Below are 23,235 nucleotides of genomic sequence, written 5' to 3'. Positions count from 1 at the left end.
TAGTATATTTAGTAGGATTCTTTAAATTAATGAGGGTGCCATAAAAGGAAAGCCTTTTATGCCTGAGAAAACTATTATTTTAAAGATTATGAACCTGTCAGTTAGTTACAAGCTAGCTGCTACACCTGCAGTTTGATTAACCTCTTAACTAATCACTTGATTCAACTTGCAGCCTCTGCAGTATTTTGAAAAACTTTCACTAAGTTTTTTTAAAAAAACATGAAAATATTAAAAAATAGATCTTAGTATGTAAAGAAATACTATTGTGAATTTAAATTCTATCTCAATAAAAATGACTGTATCTTACTATCATGCAAAACAGGGTGTTTGTCAACTCTTACAAGGGATGGTGAAACAGTTGAAACAAACATCTGTAAGCAGCCTCTTGAAATAGAACACAAAATGTTTGATTATTATTTCACCCAATTCAGAAAAGTAGATTCAGAGTTTCTAAAAAATATTTTGTAAGTTTAAATTAAAAATGCCAGAAACAACTTGTTCTGCGTTGCTAAAATAAAATAAAAAGAATCTAAAATACTCATCTGTGTGGCATGCATGCTTTTACACTACAGTTATCCTCATGGTACTCTCCTGCCTGCCAGCAGTACATTACAAATTGTGCACTACTCTTGTACTATGTATTATTTGTTCTCTCATTGCCTCTGTGAGGATGAAAATGGGCATAGCACCTTGTTTTCTATAGGATTTTATTGTTTGCAGTGTGTAGGCGTCAAATAGACAATTATTATATTTCTCTTGGAAATGCCAAAGTTTCTTTACAAAAACAGCTATATAGTTGTAACAGGAAGTTCCACTGTGACAAACGAAAGGGAGGTAAACTTCCCCTCTGCTCAGCACTGGTGAGACACATGTGGAGTAGTGTGTCCAGCTCTAGGCTCCCCAGTATAAGGACGTGGATATTCCAGAGCAAGTTCAGCAAACGGCCACAAAAATGGTAAAGTGATTGGAGCATCTGGCATACAAGGAGAAACTAAGAAAGCTCAGACTGTTCAGCCTGGAGAAGAGAAGGTTCAATGTGTATCAATACCTGGAGGGAGGGAGTAAAGAAGATGGAGTCTTCTGTGAGCCTCCATACTTGGAAACACTCAAAACTTGAGTGGACCTGCCGTAGCTCACCCTGCTTGAGCACGGGAATTGGGCTAGGCAATCTCCAGATGTGCCTTGCAACCTCAGTGACTCTGTGATTCTGTGATTGCACGGTATGCTTCATTTCAAAGAGATTTAAGCAATATTTTGGATAAACTGGGCCCTAGAGATGACATATTTTGGAGATGAGGACCAAAATACTGACCTTGGCACAAACTTCTGTGGAAAGCAATTCATAATTCCTCTTATTGCAGGGAAGAACTACAGCATTTCATACTATATGGCATTTCCTAAATACTGAGGATTTTTTTTTAATCATAAACATCACATAATCCAGCTATAGTTACATAGATGGTAATGAATACTGATAAACAGGTACTATCTGTAAATTGCTAGCCTCTGAGTCCAGCTGCCAGTGTGGTTGTATTCCATTGCTAGAAAAGGACATAAGGAAATAGATTTTTGTGGGTTTCCAGCCATTAAGTGGGGTAGGCATGCAGCTGATCATCACTGACTGTTGAACGCATCACTTTAGGAAGAGCTCAGAATAGTACAGTAATCTGAACTCCTGCCATCCAGCTCATATGACACACAAAGATTTCATGATCAACCATGCTAAGCTCTTCAGAGAGGTCTAAAAGAGTGGGGTAAATGGATAAATGAGAAATTTCCTAAAAAAAAACCACAAATTCCATATGCTACACAAAGCGATGATGATGCCATTTATAACTAGGACAATACCTCCAGATGACAAAAGGGAGACATTATTTGAAAGCAGCATTAAACAAAAAGTAAAAAAAAAATTAAAAATAAAAATAAAAATCCCCTGTGATTATGATAGGCTAGCTTGCTTTTTTCAAAAACAGATATCTTACCTTGTCTTAAGGCCATACTTAAATACCCTCACAGATTCAATGATATGCAATGATACCCTATGGAGGTATGATTTGCACCAGCAATTTCTAACCCCCATTAACAATAACATGCTCTATAAATTGAGTCATTTATTCTCTATGTGATATATCTGTATCTACACTGTGTACATCAGTTCAGGTGTGGGTAACTTTTCTCTGCTAAAGTCCAGATTTCAGAACCATATGTGTCAGTCAAACTGGAAAATTGATTATTTCATAGAATCATAGGATGATTAGGGTTGGAAAGGACCTAGTTTTAACACCCTGCCATGAGCAGGGACACATCACACTAGACCACTTCTGCAGATACCTTTGTATCCATCACTTGCATATTTACAGATTTTTTTTCTTATGGAAGTTAGACACATTTGAAAAAAAGTGGCACCTGACACTAGAGTTTAAATGAAGTCCCTATCCATAACTTACTACTATCTGACAGATAAATTTGATCTAACAGGGAAAATAATAATCTGTTAAAAATGAAAAGTCAGATCTGAAAGTTTTTCCCGTGTGTGGCTGTAGGCAATAAAAGCTCTAGTTTTCTAGTTCAAAACTTTCAGCTTGATGGTGCAGGGGTTCATAAATGACATTGGTGGCTTTTCATGTTCAATGTAGACATCAAAAAAACATTTTTTCAGAGATTCTGTTTTCTGAAAATAGTACTTGTCTGTCTTAATTCAGCTCTGCATCACAACTCAAGTATCCAAAATAACTACACGCTTTTGTTTCATGATTTTTTCTGTGTGGGATTTTAATACCTTTTGTATAAATTATCATCATCTACCTGAAATGATACAACTGAAATCAACAACTATTGTTGTGTTACACTGTTAATCAACAGGAGTTAGTTAATGGTAAGTAGAAGGAAAGATTCTGAATTTTGCTTTAATGATGAATTGTCTTTGGAGGTAAAATGCTGATATTAACCTTCAGAGATAAATTCAGAGCGTCTAATATGGACTTATTCTGCTCTATCAAGACTTTGCTAACCCAAAACATACCTTCCTGCACAATCATGTGTAGAAAATTTGAGACATTTTGACAATAATAACCATTTGAGAAAATCCTATTGTTAGTAACAATTGCCTTAGCAATTAAGAATTAATCTATTGGACAGAAATAAGACATGTACTAGAGGGAATTCATATGATACCTAAGAAATGCTATACTTCAGAGAAAAAACATGAGTTAGTGGTTTAAACTATTGTCTAGACCTGTCACAATAAAATTATTACTGTCTTTTTTTTTCTTTTTTTTTTTTTTTCCTAACTTCCTGCAATTTCAGCTGGAAGAAGAAACAAAGACAAAAAGAAAGAAGCTCATAAAACATGTTCGGAAATTTTCAGAGCAGCACACTTCTTTACTAACTCTAAGCAGTATCTGTTACGAGAATTGAGGCAAAGTAGTGTTCGAGCACATGATACTTTGACACTTAATGAAATCTGTAATTTCTGAATTCCTATACATAATGCCATGACATCTGTTTACACAGGTGCAAGATCATAATTTATCTACAAGCACAACAAAGTTTTCTTTGTGTACCATGCTTCTAATAGCCAACTGACACAGGCAATATATTCTGCTCTGTGGGAACTAACGTAGCTTCTCAGGACAGTTTATCAGTCTGGGCCTCATGCCACACTAATGCAATTTCATGAAGACTTGCCAAGACAGCCAGGACCCAACACAGACACTGAGGTGAGTTCTTTATTTAGTGATTTACCTGAACAGGGTTTCCAGGTCCTAATTCTTGGCAGAGCTGGGGGTGTGATGACGTGATTGAAAGCAAAATAGTGATGATCCTGGGACTAGACTACTGTTTAAGACACAAATGTGTGTAGTTAAGATGCAAATATGCCCAAAGAACATCATTTTCTTCTTCCTAAGTGCAAGTATTAGCATCAGTCCGCAGATTTTTAATTCACTCTATCTGCACAATGACCATATTCCAGAAAAGAGCACCACCTGGGTGAAATCTGGATCCAATAATAAACATAGTCACATACTCACTCATAAATCGGTACAGACTAGGAAGAGCAAACCCGTATACCTGAAAACATATTATGTGGACATAATATAAGGTAGCCAGGAAGAAAATAAGTCCAGAACCTAAATTATACTGAGCTGGATAAGGAACTTTTACTTGCTTGAAATTCAGCCTTGAACAGAGTTCTCCTGGAGTTTTGTGCCACAAGCCTTTCTTGCTGAGAATGGTTCAGTGTATTTTCAAACACAGCAGATGGACATGGCAGCTACCCTCATAATTTAATAAGCCGGTGGCCATGCCTGTTATCCAGTCTTTGAAAGTCTGGACAAGATAATGTGGTTCATATTCTGCAAGAAAACAACTGGACAACACTGGTGAAAAATTACTTTTTTCATCTCTAATATCAGTAGCTTAAACATATATATATACTATATTCAATTAACACTTTGAAATTAATATAGTAACAGTTCTGCAGTTAATTTTGCGTTACAGCAGGGTGTTGCAGGCTCAGCCTCTTACGCGATTTGCAGTCATTTGGATTCCTAGGAACACGGCGGTTACTGGGTTAAGGTAGCAAAGCGATCTGCTGTAAACTCCTGTACTGCTCGTGCCATCTGCTGGTCAAGCAAGTTGTAAAAGCCGAGGCATTCTGCACTCCAGCCTGCAGGAGTCACACTTTGGAAGAGGATGGCGAGCGAAACAGCAGGAGGACGCTAGAAGGAAAAGTCTCACTGCCTGCCACTGGAATCGAGGTGCAGCGGGGAGCTCCAGCCGGCCATCTGGAAAGCGCTACCTAACAGAGCTCCAAGAAGCCGTGCCCTGGAAATGACGGCGTCCCGGATTTGGCCCACTCACTCTCACTGCCAGGCTGGTGAGAGTCCAGGGGATTTCCAAGTTCTTTGCACCCATCAGGAGGAACAGACAGCAGATGAGGTGACTAACAAAGGTTCAGGACATCACTGAAGACACGGCTGTGAACTTTATCCCCAGGGTCGGTGCTGGGGATTCTGCAAGCCTGAAAGTTTCACCAGCTTTTGTGCTGGAAGTAGCATGAAAGTTTGTGCCACTACACGAAGCATCCCCAGGGGATGCCAGCAGAGCCAGCAGCGGTGGGGATCACCACTTTCAGCCGCTGCCTACAGTTTGGGGCCTGCACGGTGGGGCACACAGCGGTGTCCCCAGCCCCTCTGGCCAGCACACAAGAGGACATGCGGGGTGTCCCCAAACAACTTTTCCCGGAGGTACCAGATTTGGAACCCCACAGGTGGATGCCAGGGAGCGCTTCTTACTCCCATTTGCAGTTAAACACCTGTAACCATGAGCAGAGACAACACCACCGGTACTGCGGGGTAAGGGGTGTCTGCGGAGGAGACGGCGGTCCCCCCCTCCTCAGGGTAAACGGGGCTCTTTCCGCCCTCGCTGAGCTGAGGTGGAGGGAACGGGACAGACATACGAGGCAGTCCCCTCCCGGCTGTCAGGGACCGTAGGCTCTGTCCCGCCGTTCCGCTGGGTGTCGCTGCGGGACTCCCGTCATGCCTCGCGGGCGGCGGGGTGTTCCGGCCGAACCCGTACGCGGCGTGCCGCTGTCCCACGTGTGAAGAGATCGTGAAGCGGGGCGGCGGGATGTCGGCTCCGGTCGTCGCCAGCAGCTTGCCCATGCGGCTCCTCCGCAGGAAGATCCACAAGCGTAACCTGAAGTTGCGGCAGCGCAACCTCAAGCTGCGGGAGGCCGAGGGGGCAGGTACGGCCGTGCCGGGCCTCTCCCGGCTGAGCGCTTGCGGAGCTGTCGCTGACTTTACGTTTATTTTTTTTCCCTTTCTGCCTCCGCAACGTCCCTCCGGCAGGCGAGGCGGCATCGCAGGGCCCTCCGGAGGAGGAGGAGGTGGAGGTGGAGGAAGCGGCGGCGGCCCCTGAGGCGGACGCGGCGGCGGCAGACGGGGAGGGCGCGGATGGAGCCGGCCCCCGCGACGGGCAGGAGAAGAGGAGGAAGAAGAAAAAGAGGAAAGCGGCAGCTGGGGAGGAAGGTGGGTTAACTTAACGAATACAGCTTGCTTCCCAGGGCTGAGTTCAAACTCTTGAAGACTCACAAAAGCGTTTGCTTTCGTTTTCTGCTCTGCGGGAGCGCATCAGTTCAGTCGGCTGGGCAGTGAGAAGGGCCTTGTGGTGGTATGGGCTATGCTTTAAAGCCCTGGAGGTCTTCAGTATTGCCGAGTTTACTCTAATTGTAATATTTGAACTTTTATACATACTAAACCGATAGCAAAGAGTTGTTGCATAGGATTGTGCTTTGTAACATGATGTATGGATGTTTTGCCTGTTTATTAAGCAAATACATATTTGCCGTCTTTCATGTTGGAGCTTTGAGAGCTTTCACGGTGCTTCCTGTGCAGCCAGTGTGGCCTTTTAGCAACGCATCTAACCTTTGGTAACATCTGTGTATTATGAAACTAAAGCCTACTGGGCAACTAACCCAAAAAATTGCATCCCATAAATGTTGCTAGATTTGTATATATTTTTATATATGTATAGATACACATATACACATCTGAAGTTTCTATCCCTGATGTATTTGATCTTTGTGACACTCACTGTGGTTATGAATATGAAGAGGTGCTTTCATGCTCTGAGGATTTGGGTACTTAGGACAGAGACATTACGTATCACATGTCCTGAGCACAAATTGAGTTAAAAACTTTATGTCTGCATTACAGATAGGAAAGGATTTCGTAACTGAAGTTTAAGCATAGTTTATCTTGTTTCCACAGAAAATGTCATAGAATATACATTAAGCTTAATTGTTTTGCTATGGGAAGTGGATTATGGAAGGAATTTAGGATTTTTTTTGTGCTCTGCCTCAGAAGGTTCCCTAGAAACCTTGCTTCCCCTTCTCCTGCCCTTTTCCACCCCATGAAAAAAGTATGACATTTGTGCGTGGTTTACAGACTAAAGAAATTCACTGTCTGGAACAACTTGTAATGATGAACAAGTTTTTCATATCTCTGACTCGCCTTACGTAAAACAATGCTTTAGGTACAGAAACTAAAAAAGCAAAAACTGAAGAAGATGAATCTGCCAAGGTAGAAGATGAAGAAGAGCAGGATTCTGGAGAGAAGAAAGAGGAGGAGGAGGACGACGAAGTGCCTAGTTTACCACTAGGTGTAACAGGTATCTGGTTTTCGCTTTTACATGCCTGTGCAAAAATCTAAGGTCTGTCTCCTCCAGAGCAAGTTGCAGTTTTCAGGTTAGCTTTGTAAGTCAGGTGTTGGAGGACAGGTGATGTGACACTCTTGACTGTACAGCTGTTCCTCAGTACCTGTCCTTTGAAATCTGCATTATATGCACACTCTTACTAGTCTTAAAATTGCTAGTTAACATCTGCTTTAAAACATACATGTTTAATTGTAGAGCAAAAAGTCAATGAAGAGCCCAATGGAGGAACAGTGTATTTGTATACATTGTGTAGTAGTCTGAGGAACTCATTAATACAGAGTATTTTGTCAGTGTCTTCAGATTTTATGGTAGAAAGGAGTAAGAAAAATTCCTCTTTTTTTTTTTTTTTAATCGAGGTCACTTTTGACTGTAATCTCAGAGGACAGATGAAATTGAAGAAATTAAGTTTGAATGTTTTTATTTCCCCCACTCACTTCAGGTGCTTTTGAAGACAATTCTTTTACTTCCCTGGCCAGTGTTGTCAGCGAAAATACACTGAAAGGCATAAATGATATGGGTTTTACACACATGACTGAAATTCAACATAAAAGTATTAAGCCACTTCTGGAAGGCAGGTAAGAAATACAGCTTTTTAATCACAATATGGACCTGAAATGTTGTGTAAATTTTGCTGGGAAGCTAAATATATTAAATGTAACTTTTCTGCAGCTAAACTTTTGTGGGTTTGGTTTTTGTTTTGGGTTTTTTTTCTCCGCATGTTCTCATATAAACAGTAATACAGGTTAACAAATTTTATAAGTGTTGCGTGTGAACAGGTACTTAGGGTAAGCTCATGGGAACTGCTTTGCATTTGTCTTTGAAAGCTGGGAACTGTTTTCACTGGTCTTGTCAGTGTGTCTCAAAGACACTGTCACCAGTGACACAGTGACCAATTGCCGTCCAAGACCATCTGCCAGCAAGCTTTTAGTGCCAGCTGTTCTTTAAGCCACGTTAGGTGTTTATATTGGCAACATATGATTGTTCAAAATATGATTGTTCTTTTCTCAGTACACTCAACTAAATGCTTCTTTTTCTAACTGCCGCATACAGGGATATTTTAGCAGCTGCAAAAACAGGCAGTGGCAAAACACTTGCATTTCTTATTCCTGCAGTAGAGCTCATCTATAAGCTGAAATTCATGCCTAGAAATGGTAAGACTATATTTCACAGTTGAATTTTACTGTGGCGCTGCCATTTAGGGACACAGCTAGGAGGGGGATTGGATGAGTTATAACTTGTCTGTTGTATTTTTTAGGAACGGGTGTTATTATTCTCTCTCCTACTCGAGAGCTTGCTATGCAAACCTATGGAGTTCTTAAAGAACTGATGAATCATCACGTTCACACATATGGTCTGATAATGGGGGGCAGTAACAGATCAGCAGAAGCACAGAAACTTGGAAATGGGATCAACATCATTGTAGCAACACCAGGAAGACTGCTGGATCATATGCAGGTAGATAAAATATTGATGTCTAATCTGATCTGTTAAAACATAATAAAGCTCCTGTACCTGTGTGACTCTATTTGTTCATCTTCTAGAACACTCCAGGTTTCATGTATAAGAACTTGCAGTGTTTGGTAATTGACGAGGCGGATCGTATCTTGGAAGTTGGATTTGAAGAAGAAATGAAACAGATCATAAAACTTCTACCAAGTAAGGAAAAAAAAGTCTTTCCTGGAAATCACTTGACTAACATTATGTCTCCTTTATGGCTCAGTTATTGTAAGGAAAGTCATTAATTTTTATAGTTCTGTAAATGCACTTCAGAGTCATTCTCTTACTCTGTCATTTTTTTCTGATAGCTAGTATATGTTACTTTATTTAATATTATTTATCTGAAGGACAGAGTTTTCATATGCACTTTAGGGATATAATTCTGTTTGTGTAAGATCTTTTAGTTTAACATTTACATACTCATCTTCCTCTGCCCATTTTTACTTTCTACAATTCATTACTTCCTAATGTTTCTATATAAGGAAAAAGGTCTTCTGAATTGCAGTTGAAATTTTCTTCATACGTCCCAGAACAGTATCTTAAGGAAGTTTTAAGTATTTACCTTAAAAATTTTCTTTCCCCAATTTTTTATTTATTTATTCAGGTTGTTTGGCAAGAACAGTTTCTACTGTTCTTGCAGTCGTGAAATGGAACAGGCTTGGTCTGCATTTTCCATGTACTCATGTAACAAGGAAAAGATAAAGGATCAGGATATATATTTGAGCTCAGTGATGACAGGCAGGCAGGGGGTGTCCTACACCTGCTGTAAGAGCATTAAAGTCACTGAGGTTCTGTACAGACATACTGCCATGTGACTAAACAGCATATGCACAAAGGTGTATGATCTAGACTGATTGTGCAAGACAAACAGCAACAATGCACCTTAGTTTTGGTAAGGTTTTTTTCTTGCACAATGTCTAGCATGAGTTTTAAAGAAAATTTTAATATTCATGGGAATTAAATCACTATAGTTAGAATTACAAGGTCAGTCTCTATTTAATAATCATCGTTTTGTGTCTAAATTGGAGTGAAAGTGATTATAAATGTTTTTCCCAGGCAGCAAGAATGTTGTGTTTTGGTAGCTAAATAAACATCCTGTACAATTCATAACACAGCTACACCTGTCTTTGTCAGTATAAGTATGGTTCAGTTAGAATTTAATTGGAAAAAAAGTAGACAACTTCCTCAGGGAAGTTTGCAGCTGGAGATTTTATGGTCTTGCTATTTGAATTCTCCTTTAAAAAATGAGGCTGTCTTTCAAAATATTTTTTCAGAGCGCAGGCAGACGATGCTTTTTTCTGCTACGCAAACCAGAAAGGTTGAAGACCTGGCTAAGATCTCTCTGAAGAAAGAGCCACTCTATGTTGGGGTTGATGATAATAAGGAGACAGCAACAGTAGATGGTCTTGAACAGGTAAAACACAAGTGTTAACAGGGGTATGATCTGTCAACATACCAAGTCCTGTGTGGTTTTAACTGAGCTGTACAAACACTGTCTTCAAGGGTATTTACCATCCTAATGGACGAAAGCTATTGTTTGCCAAAAGGGCTGTATTCAGTCTGTTAACTAGAGTAAGTTACATGCATCTAGTCAGTATTTGAAGGCCAGATGATCTAAAAACTCATGAAATACTAATATAGTTTTTAGATTGGTTTGTTCCTGCCTGTATTACGTATATAGATCCAGTTGTCTTTCTAACTGTATTTTCCATGTTACTGACTACATGTATAGATGCACACTTCAGATCTGTTTCATTGTTGTTTCAAGATAATAGCAATTTCTCTGTTTGTGCAGCTGACATGATGTTAATAAAATTCCCAGTAGCTGTGTATTACCTTAAAAGAGTAAGCCAGTAGCACAGATTCTGTAAAATGAAAGTCTTGAAATCATACAAAAATACTAAGAACCCTATGTAGTTTTTTTCATGCCTAGTGTCAGTAATTCAGAGTTCTTGAAATGCATTTTTATTGTATAAACTAATTATTTTTCACTGAACTTACATTAGTTTGGAAAATTACATATTACTTCTCCATATTTCAAGTTAGTACAGTAAGCTTCTTACCAAATTCATCATCTTCAGGAGTTTCATATACCAAGATAAGGAACAGACAACAGATCAAATGGTTTGGCCCATTGCAGCTGGAAAAATTAACGATTTGGCATGTTTGTTTCACTACATAACACTTCCTTAATGTAACTGTATTGCAAAGCAAATTACATTGAAGCAAAAATTTGTTCTGTACTATTTTACTTAACAATATTTAAAACTTTTCCAGGGGTATGTAGTGTGTCCATCTGAGAAAAGATTCCTTCTGCTCTTCACATTCCTTAAGAAGAACCGGAAGAAGAAACTAATGGTATTTTTTTCATCATGTATGTCAGTAAAGTACCACTACGAATTACTCAACTATATTGATTTGCCTGTTTTGGCCATTCATGTAAGTATTTTATTAATTGATTAATTTATCTGATAGTACGTGTAAGCTGTTACTGACCTTACATTTGCCTTTTTTATTTCAGTCCAATTTCTAATAAGCAGATACCCTGCTCAGAAAACTGTCTTGATTAGTCTGTAGAGAAAGGAAATAAAGCAAAGATTATGTAATAACACCATTTCAATATTGTTAATCTTGCTGTTTTCCAAGCCAGGGCTGAACAATGTTAATTTATGCTCTGTGTGTAGAAGGCTTTCTCTTTTCTTCCAAGAGGTTGCCTTTCAAGCACTAAAGCTCAATTTGTGGAGCAAAGCTGTTGTCAGAGGAATCCAAACACTAATCCCTGAAGTGTTGGGTGTTTCTTCTAAGGCCAGGGTGATGTTTGGTTTTACTATTCCAATTCTTACTATTTGGATGAGTATTTTAAATTGTGGTTGGTTTTGTTCTTTCTTTTTTTTTTTTGTCAAAACCACAAAATGCATAGTTCAGAAGAAAGAATTAACTGAAATCTTAGGAAACAGTCGCAGCTTACTACAAATGTCCTTTTTTTATTTTGTTCTTTTTAAATTTTTTTAGCTATACTTTGATAGAACTGTTCTAAGTATGTTTGGTTGGTTTTGTTTAACTTGTAATTTATGTAACATATTGTTAGACTTGCAGATGCCTTTTTCTGAACTTCAGGCATTTAGCAGCTCTCTTGAAAAGATTATTTATGCAACCAAATTTTTAATGCTGTGAAGATAGACTGTAATCTCTCAGAGATACCACTATGTATAGCTCTGTGCTGTTGACTGGTAGCATTGTTTCTTCACTGTAAAATAGGCCTGCTTGGTCTGTACAAGTCCGTGATATGCAGAGCTGCCCCAAATTACTTTCTGGTTTTGGCAGTGGTACTGTATGTGAAATGAGAAAGTAGATTTAAGCTTACAAGTGGGCAGATTATTTTTTTTATTATTTGTTGATGTACTTTTTTTAGTTAATATTTCATCCTTTATGTTTTTGTTTCCTCTTAGGGGAAGCAGAAACAAACCAAACGTACTACAACATTTTTCCAGTTCTGTAATGCAGAATCTGGAATACTGTTGTGCACTGATGTAGCTGCCAGAGGACTGGATATTCCTGAAGTTGACTGGATTGTCCAGTATGACCCACCAGATGATCCAAAAGTAAGTTAAGGAAACAGAGAAACTTGAAAGCAACAGATCCAATCCTAGCTACAAACATCGTTGCAGAGAAAAGCTGAAACTACTGCTCCTGAAACTGCTGCAGGATTCAGCCATGTTCAGATCTAGCTGCTGCTTTCTTCCACTTCATCAGCTCCTGGGAAATACTGCACCTAGCTGAGACCTTCATTACCATTTTAAGAGTTGTATTTAAAAATCTTATTCTTTGTGCTGTTAAATTAATGTAAAATCTAATTGGCTAAACACCAAAACAGTTCTCGGGAGGAGTATGAGTTTATATATGCATCCCTGAGTCTCTTCACAGCTTTTCCAGTGGAAATTGGATTTGTATTTAAAAGTATTCTTACTTTAATAAATGTCCAGTGTAAACAAGCAAAACTCAAAAAACTCAGAGAAGTTTTGACAAATAAACACAGCAAATATACCAAAAGCAGTTTTAATTTTCAGTTACAGCAGACTTAAGATTTTTATTCTTTAATAAAAGGTAAAATACTTCTAGTCAGGGACTCTGTTAAATTAATCAGGTCTCAGCCTAATTAATGCTTTGCATCTCCAGCACTTGCTTTCCCTCATCCATGTGTCATTTAAAGTGGTCTTTAAAAATAATGGATGATGTGTTACACTATATTAATGTTAAATTGGGAAGGGGAGAGCTGTTTGTTTCTTATGTGTTTGAAATACTGATTGGACTTGTTGTTTCTTACTCTTTCCAAAAGGAATATATTCATCGTGTTGGTAGAACTGCCAGAGGTATAAATGGTAGAGGGCATGCTCTGCTCATTTTACGACCAGAAGAACTGGGCTTTCTTCGTTACTTAAAACAAGCAAGGGTAAACCTTATGTCTAGAATTTTTACATTTTTTTTCCTTACTGTGCAACAGGTTTTTAAAGGCAAAAAATGTCATGTCTAATTAACGTTAATTTTTTTTAAGCAAAAACTTCTGTTGCTTAGAAAGTTTAACTGAACAACTATCTTGAAGTCAGCAGCACAAAAGTAAATACTGAGTGTACTTACAGTTGCTTTGCAACTGTGTAACTTGTGGTGCTAATAAATAAATAAATTTCCTGTGACTTGTCTGTGAAAGCATACTGGGAGTTTGACCACCCATAGGAAATTAAAACCAGGATATTGCTTGGTACAGTTTTTTTCTATTCAGTGTCAGCTGCATTTTGTTCAATTCCAGAAGTGCAGCCACCTTCTAAATATAATCATTCTAATGTGGCAGAACTGCACACAGTTTCTTGGTTGCTCTCCTCATGTGCTTCTTTACACTACAGAGTTTTGACACTTAAAGTGGTATAGCTTCTAAAGCAAAGCTAAAGTAGTAACAGTGTCATACTGAGCATCTTTAATCACTTCATTTAAGGTAGAGTAATATACTGGTATATTGATGTAAAGCCTCCTTACAGATACAGCTGGGTTATTAAAAAAATCTTCGGTTATATAGGAGGTCTTTTTCTATTTGTCTTATGTCTTAAACACATTCACTGTTTACAGTATAATTGTTTTTTTTTTTTTTTAAGGTACCATTAAGTGAATTTGAATTTTCATGGTCAAAAATTTCAGACATCCAGTCTCAGGTATGAAATGACTTTATACTACAGTTACTCTACGTATCTGTATAATAATTTGCATGGAGAAGGCTAGTCTTATGCACTTTAGAAAATCCTCCCATTATATTGTATCTTGATAACAGTAAAGCGATAAAAGGTTTAGAAATCAAAGATTAATTTTAATATCTAGCACTAAATTTGCATCATTACACAGTACAGATTGGCTTGTAAGAAGTATTTTTTCATATTATCTTGCAAAAGCACAATGATGTAAACGTGCTTTCAGCTTTTGAAGGGATGTTCTTGTCTGGCAGAACAAACAGGATTTTGGTAGCTTTTATTGCATAGTTACATACGTTCAGATTAACTGTGAGCAACGTATGTTTTGCAAGATGATGTACTCAGACTTCTGTGAGCAGAAAGAGATACAGTACCAATACTTAGAGATGTTAAGATAACATTCCAGGTGTATTTTTAACTATCTGGTTTTAATAAAGCCCAGTGTCAGCTTAGCCTGTTTTGTGCTCCAGTGCTACAAAAATAGCCATGGAGCATAAAGTTGAATAGAATGACGCAGATAGTTCTGTAGATGTGAATTTCTATTGTTTAGTTTTGTGACTCATTCTTCTGGTAGGAGTGCTTTAAAGCTTCTTTGCAGTAACTTAGATTTGAAGTAACGAAAATAAGAGGCAGTGAAGAGGTTCCTAGTTAAGAATAATTAGAAAGTAATGATGTCCAGTGTAACTTAGTATGCTGAATTAATGTAAGCTAAACTTCAAATGAGATACCTGGACCTTAAGGACTGGGAACTTAGACTGCAACAAATAAAATGTCTACACTACTGCATCTGCATTTTTGTCTTGGAATTAACGCTTCTGATTTTACAATGCATGTGCACCATAGATAAGACTACATATAGAATTACATGGAATTGTACATTCTAGATGCGTGACTTAAAATTACACCATCGTTGCCCATTAATTCTCAATACACATAGTTTTAGGGTGGGGCTGTAGTTTTATACTCCTTGATTAGCCTGTTTGGGACAACCCAATTTAATATTTCTGTAAATTTTTATATTGCTGAGGCTTTGTACTGTAATTCCGTTTCAGTATAAAGAAACCTCTTTTTTTTTTCTTTTTTTTTTTTTCCCTCTGTTTATAAAAGCATTCTGATACACGTACATGCACTCCACTGTCACAGGGCAGTTTTGTTGAAGTGAATGGTGAATGTCACTGCAACACCCACAGTAAATAATCTGCTTGAATATAATTTATACACTTGTTACAGCTATAACTGGATATGTCTCTTGTTTTGTTTTGGTCTTTTTTCCCCCCTCACCAGCTGGAAAAACTGATTGAGAAGAATTACTTCCTTCACAAGTCAGCCCAGGAAGCATACAAAGCTTACATTAGAGCTTATGACTCCCATTCTTTGAAGCAGATCTATAATGTCAATAACTTGGATCTTCCCAAAGTCAGCCTTTCATTTGGTTTTAAAGTTCCTCCATTTGTTGACCTCAGTATCCTTTTACTGCAGTGTTTCAAAACTGTATTTCTGTGTTATATGTGTTAAATACAACTTCCTGAAGTTCCTATGCAACTTCAAATTCTGATTTTGTTATTAATCACATAAATGTCCTGTGCTCCAACAGTAGTTTATTTTAAAAGTATGTTAAATAGCAAATCTTAAAATTGCAAAAATTGCATACAATCATCTATGTTTTAGAGAATGTAGATGCTGTACATGATTCAGTTGCTGGGGGGTAGCAGGTGCTGGAATGCATACATGCAAATGTGTTCTAGAGTACTGTTTTCCATGAATTGTTATTTTCATTGAAAGGTACATGCTTAAGTTCCATAATTATGGAACATAGAAACAGAGGGGCAAAAGCATGAAATAGGAGATGCTACAGATTATTGTCAAACCTGCCAGTGGATGGAATTGGAAGCAGTAGTACTTTGGCCAGCTTTGTTGGCCAACTAAAGGAATTAAAAGCCTTATTTAGGACCACAGGCACAAAGTTCTAGTTTTGCCTGTAGTTATGCAATGCAACTTTTTGTATAATGCTGCTATATTTTCTCACATTAATAACCTTTACAGTACCTAAAAAGCAACATTTTGAATTATTCCTTTTTAAGTTCTTTAACCAATAAAATTTCAGATGTGAACAGCAACCATGGCAGAAGACTACAGAAAAGAGGTGGAGGTGGGGGATTTGGTTACCAGAAAGCAAAAAGCGTCCACAAAGCTAAAATCTTCAAACACATTAACAAGAAATCAGACCGTCGGCAGTTTTCTCGTTAATCATACATTCATTAAAATGGCTTGTGGCAGTCATACAGACTACCTTGATCAAAACTATCTGGCATTTACTTCCAATTTAAACTGCTCTATTCACATTTTTAGGAGTTTTTGTGGTTTTGTTTCTGGGAACATCCTTTTTATTTTTCATTTTAGGAAAACTCGGAGGGAGATTAAACATAGAAAGGGAGAATATGGCCAATTAATTTTGCCATGCTGCTTGTAAGGAAAAAAGATAGTTGAATACAATTATCCTAAGTCAATACTACAGAGTTTTTTGTTAAAGAAATTAAAAATACTTTTAGGGTTTATAGAAGAATTTGCTTCACACCTACCCTTTTTTCTATGCACGCCTCTGAAAATTGTTGGAGGAGACAATGCAAGGGCAGATTACAGTGTAAGATAAAAAACCACTCACATAAATCATTACAAGGGTTTTTAGTGCTACAGAACTCTGCCCATCAGATATGCTGAAGAATATAAGATTCCTTTAGAACAGAACATACTTATAAATAATTAATGCTGTATGAGCTTGTGATTAATTTCAGTCATGGTACCTGTATAACAAGGAACACTGTCCAAGATTAAAAAAAAAAATCTTTTGTACCACATCTGGGACATGTTTAATAGTGTTTCTTTTCAGTGTGACAAGATGGTTAACATTCTAGTGAAATGTTTGCTTTTCCTTCATGTTCTCTTTAAATCTGACTTTATCCATATGGTTATGTCTTGTGTACTTTTATGAATATGCAAAGAAAATTAAGAAAAGCAGATGACATAAATTGAAGCACACGGCCCAGATGATGTTTTTTCAAATGTTCCATAACCTTGATGGAGTGAGAATTTTTGCAGTTGTATCTCATAAATTATAAAAGTGCCTTTTAGTCTTAGTTTATCAGATCAGTAATGAGCAAAGTTAAAATACTACCACAGGATTGGGGTGCTGGAGAGACTTGATAAGTGAAATGGGTTATAAATATAGTAGGATATGTTGATGGAGAAATAAACTGAAATGGAAGAGGGTGGAGTAGACATCGCAAACAGAACAAAATGAAGGCTACAAAAAGAATAGGCAAAAGTAGAGTAATTGTATTATATACATTATTATTTTCATAGCTTGACCATTGTAGGTGAGTATTCTCCTGAGGCTACAGTGGTGTTGGGCAGTAGTATTTAAAAAGTATACATCAATGCAGAGAAAGACTAAAATGTCACAGAATCCGGAAATCTGGGCCCATGTGATTACAGTAAAACATTTTTTAATTTAGATTTAAAACATAACTCAGGACCAATGAGGAATACAAAATCATACGTAGTTACTCCACTATCAAATGGACTTTTATTCCTTAGGTCTTTTGAAGTAATATGTCAGATTTAAAACTATGATATGTGTACTGAAGTGTTGCAGAACATTGGCAGACTTCATTTCTTACCCTCAGAATAGATCATCTTGGGGGGGGAAATACCTAATTTTCTTGAAAGAGTTGAGGCATTGTCAATTTCTAATGATACAAGGCACAAGTCCCCACAATTCCCCCCTGATGTATTTAGTTTGCATTCTCTTATGTACCCTAATACAAAGAAGTATTTGAAAGACTGGGTGGTATTTCTCTAGACAACACTTATTTAAACATCATACATGTATAATGGCTGCACAGTCTGTAGTAGCTACATCACACTGTGATTTCCTGATTAACCAGATTTCCTGCGCTGAGACTAAGTGGGAATTGAGAAGAGCTTCAGCTTCCTACCTTGTGCATATGCAGTTAGTCACCTTTCTCTTTGTTTATAGAATCATATATGAAAAACAGTTTGATGAAACATCTCTGTGTATCGAGTTGCATCTATTTTATGATGGTATTGCAAGAACTTTAGAAGATTGCAAGCTGATTGGAAATCCAGCGTTTCCTTTGCACCTTACCCTGTTATCAATCTTGTGAGCAGTTAATAGACCTCAGCCATCAGATTCTCAAGGCTTGTCTCATAACAGTGATTGATAGGCTAGGGACTAATACCGTGTGCCTTGAGAAATTGCCTTTGTTTTCTGAGAACCTTGACAAAGAAATTGGACGCTTTAAACCACTTAAGGGGGTGATCAAAACTGTCCTGCTTGAACTGGAAGATTTTTCTGACAGTTCTTGGAACAGGCCCATAAAGGAGAATTCCATTGCCAAGCTGCTGCTCATAATCATGAAAAACCTTGTCATGATACGAATTTTATGTGCCATAATGCTGCCAAGTTACAGACAAGCACAAGACTAGTCAGAAAGTGTTGCCATCAAATTTTTCAGAGTGAATGTCACAGGTAAAGGGCAAGTTTATTGACGGTGCAGAGCAACAATACTTGAGAAAATGATATATACTTTGATCTGCTGTAAATAGGTTTATGTTTTGACAGTAATTAGGCTTTTTGTTTCATGCATGAGTTGATAGCTCAATTTAAGTAACCTACCAAAGCTTTAGAAACTAAAAGATTTGCTTTCAAGCCAGTAATCTGAGGAAGAACAAAAAGAACATGATTAAACAAAATAACATTTTAGTAGAGGTCTCCAATTTGTCACTATAAGGAAGGTATTGTACTGACAGGACACAGCACAGGTCCGTAACTCTTTCGTTCTACCACCATTCTGCCTAGGAGACAATTGTCCAGCTACTACAATCCCATCAAAACTTCCAAGGGGTTTTATGGAGATCTAACAACTAGAAAAGAGTCAATTATTAGTACTTAAAAGGTGGGCTTATGGCTGGTCGGTTGGTTGGTTTTTGCAAACAAACAATGCTGATATAATTCTAGAATGAACTGGCTAAGCATGCAGGATAAAATGTCCCCTGCTCATGACTTTTGCTCTACTAGCTTGATTTTCTCAGTATTTTAGCTGCTTGGCTTGACAGGAGAATTCATGTAACTGCAATGCTTTTGTTTGCTCTAGATTTATTGAAGATTTTGAGCCCTGACAATAAGAATCCAGCCACTTGAACAAAACTGCTGGCTTGCATCAAAGTCATAAATACTATAATGTTGCTTGTGTCAAATCTCTTTATTGCACAGCCACGTGGGAAGAGATTACCTTTATTTTTCTCCTCTTACCCACCACAATAAACTTTTGATACGGAGTTGTGAGAAGAGGTAGAGGAAGGGTGCCATTAAGAGAATGGAAGACAAATGGAAAATTGGGGTGCTGTCTAGACACACACTCACTTTGTTGTATCGGTGTCATCCAGTTTAAGAACTGCATTCACCTCTCAAAAAAGTATCTGAGCATCCTCTACAATAGCAGTTCATCTTCCCAAACACTTTCGTAAGCTACAGCACTGAAAAACATAGCTATCTACTATTTTTTCCCCAGTTGCCCAGAATTAAAAAGAAGAAAATCATAGGCTCTGTAAAATCCTGTACAACAGTTCCAAAACTTCTTCCAGATGCTCCTCTTTTGGTTGTCATCTGAAGATGTTTAGCTTCTTAGGGCTTTCTAAGCTCCTTATCTATGAGTGGTTGCAATCACCTGTGAATGCTGAGAATTACAAGAATATTAAATGTGTTCCTTGACGTAACTAAAGCTAGATGTTCATTCATAGGGGTTGACAGACCATGTAAATTTGTAGAACTATTGAGTCCTCCTTATAAGCTTTGGATAAGTGTTCTTGGTACATGGTCATTTCTAATTAATAAAACCCCTTCTGTATGGGAAAACAGACTTCAGTCTTGTTTTGCCCAGCACCTTGCTCTGATTGTTATTAAGAGACCTGAGAATGAACTTATGAAGCTACATAGTAACACTAATAGGTACAAGATGTAATTAAGATGATAAATGTAGTCCCAAAATGACATTGCTTTAAAAACAAACACAAAACAAACAAAACACAAACAAAAACACAAAAACGGTAAAACAATTTTTCCGTAGAAATTTTATTTACCTATATCTTTACATTCCTATCTTAATTGTGGCAGAGGGAAAGTTAGCAAAATAGTGAAATGTACTACAACAGGTAATTCTTTAATACCAGGAAAAGAATCCTTGACCTGTACTAAGCCCTAGCTGCAAACAGCCTGTAACAAATCTATATTAAGTGCAAAATTATTATTTAAACATTGCATTTTCCATTTCAGTGCAAAATTTTATTAATCTTTTTCTGGTGCTTTACAATTATATGCTATAACTTTATGTAAACTCTCCAAAATTTTTTGTCCCAGTTTCTACATAAATTGAGCAAGGTATCATTTTTAAGTAAGAATACGGAAGAGAATATTTTCAGTTGGAAGGAACCTACACTGATTGTCTACTCGAGGTGAGGTAGCACCAATGCTATTTCAGGTGCAAACTAATCAATAGTGTATATAGGTTTTAATTAACCTTAAACTTACCCAAACAATTCTTTCTTTGAATATGGGTATTAAACTTGTCTATTCAAAAGTACTGCATAGAAAAATAACTGCCACACACACTTATTCCAGACCTGTATCCATGACAAATTCATACAAAGACCTTGCTTTACATTCACTCTACATTATAATGCCAGTGGAGTTAATTAGTAGTAATAGGTGGCCCGTATGGGGAACATTTTGTGAATGCTTTTTCTACTGAACTTAATAAAATGTGAGAACAGTTGCTGCACATGTCTGAAGTGAGCTAGAATGAGAATTCAAGGCATTTGGGCACTGCAACTTTCTTGGACACCAATTAAAATAGAAATCAGTAGATGTAGATTCCTAAATAACTTTGACACTAAAAAATATTAAAATCCAGAAGTTAGCAGTAGCAGAAGCCAACAGTCTAGGTCAAACAAATTAGATTTACTCAACTGTAGATTATTAGTTGAGGGGGTTTTGTACGCAGCTGCTCCAAGAGCAGGAAAGCCTAATGTTAGTAGATCTGCCACTATATATACTTCTTTGTATTCCTGTGTTGGCCTTAGCTGCACTTGGGCTCATTATCTGTTGAAACGCACGCACACACCCCTGTGGCAAACCTAATTCATGCATCTATACGGATCTTTGCTAACTAGCCCTTGTGTTTGCAGACTTCGCACTTAGTGGCTCACATCCTCATAGGTTACATAAAGCTGATGTGAATGGAAATTATTCTGTCAAAGATTTTCTCATTAAAATTAATACAAGCTAGCATTTCTGTGACATCTAGATTCTTCATCAAATTTATAATCGTAAAAATATGGAAACCACTGTTAAAAGATTTTTGAAAGTTTGTTTTTCCTTTGAGCTGCAATTTTTCTACATATTTATTGAATTAAGTGCAGTATTTATACAAGTTAGTTTTGTGAAAAATGCTTTATAAAGGAGTCTGGTTTTCTCTTAAAGAGCTAGCAGAGAACAGAGGATGGAATAAAACTGCATTTATTAGAAGCTGCCACAGGACTTTTCTAACTAAAACAAAAAATGAAAATTGAGTTAAAATGGTCAGCTTCAGTGTAGTCCCTTTGTAATGGTCTAAAAATAATCTGCCATCTCTAGCAGATAAAAGCAAACTCCTGAAAAATGTGAACTATATTTAAATTTTATAATTTGCTATAAAAATACAGCACTGTTTCACATAATTAATCGAAATTCTGTTATCTGGATGAATTATCATCCTCCAGAGCTGTTCCTAAGCAGCATGATGTCCTTGAAAGTGCTCGAAAACAGAGCTATAGTGATGCTGGCATGAGTAGCTGCTGTCTGGTGAAGACAGTCACTTCTTCAGCCCAACTGCACAAAGGGGAGCTCAGACAGGAATTCTGAGCATGCAGGGAGGCTTATACTAATTTAGGAACTTACAGACTGACAGGAAAAAAAAAATTATAAAAATCAAAGCATTGTTTGGGTTGAAAGGGACCTTAAAGATCATTCAGTTCCAACCTCACCGCCATAGGCAGGGACACCTTCCACTAGATCAGGTTGCTCAAAGCCCCGTCCAACCTGGCTCTGAACACTTTCAGAGATGGGGCAGCCACAGTTTCTCTGGGCAACCTGTGCCAGCATCCCACCACCCTCACAGTAAAGAACTTCTTCCTAATGTCTAATCATTATGACAAGACTGAGTCTGAGGAGACTTATTTCAAAATCAGCAGCCAAAAGAATGAGTTGCAGGTGGTGTTTGGTAAGGCAGTAAGGACTAGGAAGTATGTTTTGCCATTCCTCACCTTTGTCACAAGTCCTTTTCTCAGCAGTTCTCTGGTCACCAGGGAAAAGTAAGAATGGATGCAAAGGAAGATATGAAGTAACTCTACCCTTAGACTTACAAGCAGATACAGAAGTATTTCTACTCTTAGACTTTCAAAACACCATCTTGTGTTTTGCATCCCTCAAACATTTCAGCCCACAAAGCTCCAAACATCCAGAAGAGAAGATGATGTTATTTTGTATTTACTGTTAATTCTATCACCTAGCACCAAGCCCTTAGTCACATATTTATTTGCTTATTTAAGAGCAATGAACCAGTTGGTAATATCAGTTATCTTTTGAGGATACACACTGCCATACTTCATTGAATAAGAAACTATGAAGACACAGAATGTAGTTTCTGAAGTCATTAAAATATATCTGTGAATGAAAGAACAGATTTTTATTGTTTTCACTGTACTTTCACATGACAGCAACTTGTAATACTTTAACTGTACTTAAAAGTAAACTAGGTCCTCCTTTAATTTCAGTAGATGAGTGTGTTTTAGTTTTGTCTTTTTTATCATTTCATGCAATATTTGCTTTTTCTTTATTAAGAATACATGAATAAATGCAAGTCTCCTCAATTTTAAAATTTCCTCTTCTCTTTTTCAAAGTATACCCTGGTTTCTGAGACCTTCATAACATGTTGCCATAGCAATCTTTGAGGAGCACTACTAAGCTTTTGCATTCACAGGACAAGACAGCAGTGGAGTAATTATCAAGAAAAAATTAATCCATTTGAGACTTTATTCAAGCCTCTGTATTACAGGACTATGTTATTTCAGCTAGGTTATTTCAGGGAGGAAAAAGAAGGGATTTCAACACACTTAACGTGTGAACTGAAAAATAACTATCAGGATGTGGTACATAATAAATACGTTACAC

The 23,235-nt window shown here is 37.5% G+C and overlaps 1 protein-coding gene across 1 annotated transcript; it reads left to right on the top strand.

Annotated features, from left to right (window-relative positions):
* The first annotated feature begins 5,547 nt into the window (after positions 1-5,547).
* DDX18 (DEAD-box helicase 18) lies at positions 5,548-16,980 on the top strand. Its single transcript, XM_061479542.1, has 14 exons — positions 5,548-5,749; positions 5,853-6,032; positions 7,039-7,173; positions 7,658-7,793; positions 8,269-8,369; positions 8,474-8,673; positions 8,760-8,874; positions 9,990-10,129; positions 10,993-11,154; positions 12,165-12,317; positions 13,052-13,165; positions 13,860-13,916; positions 15,234-15,411; positions 16,054-16,980. Exons 1-14 carry the CDS (start codon positions 5,632-5,634, stop codon positions 16,194-16,196), a joined length of 1,932 nt encoding a protein of 643 aa, XP_061335526.1. The 5' UTR covers positions 5,548-5,631; the 3' UTR covers positions 16,197-16,980.
* The last annotated feature ends 6,255 nt before the right edge of the window (positions 16,981-23,235 follow it).

The sequence above is a fragment of the Pezoporus flaviventris genome, unplaced genomic scaffold, assembly GCF_033815535.1.
Source record: "Pezoporus flaviventris isolate CSIRO_AGI_PZ_B2104156 unplaced genomic scaffold, CSIRO_AGI_Pfla_v1 ptg000001l, whole genome shotgun sequence".
Lineage (NCBI taxonomy): Eukaryota > Metazoa > Chordata > Aves > Psittaciformes > Psittacidae > Pezoporus > Pezoporus flaviventris.
The sequence above is the reverse complement of the archived record's forward strand: the minus strand, read 5'-3'. Positions and strand labels throughout refer to the sequence as shown.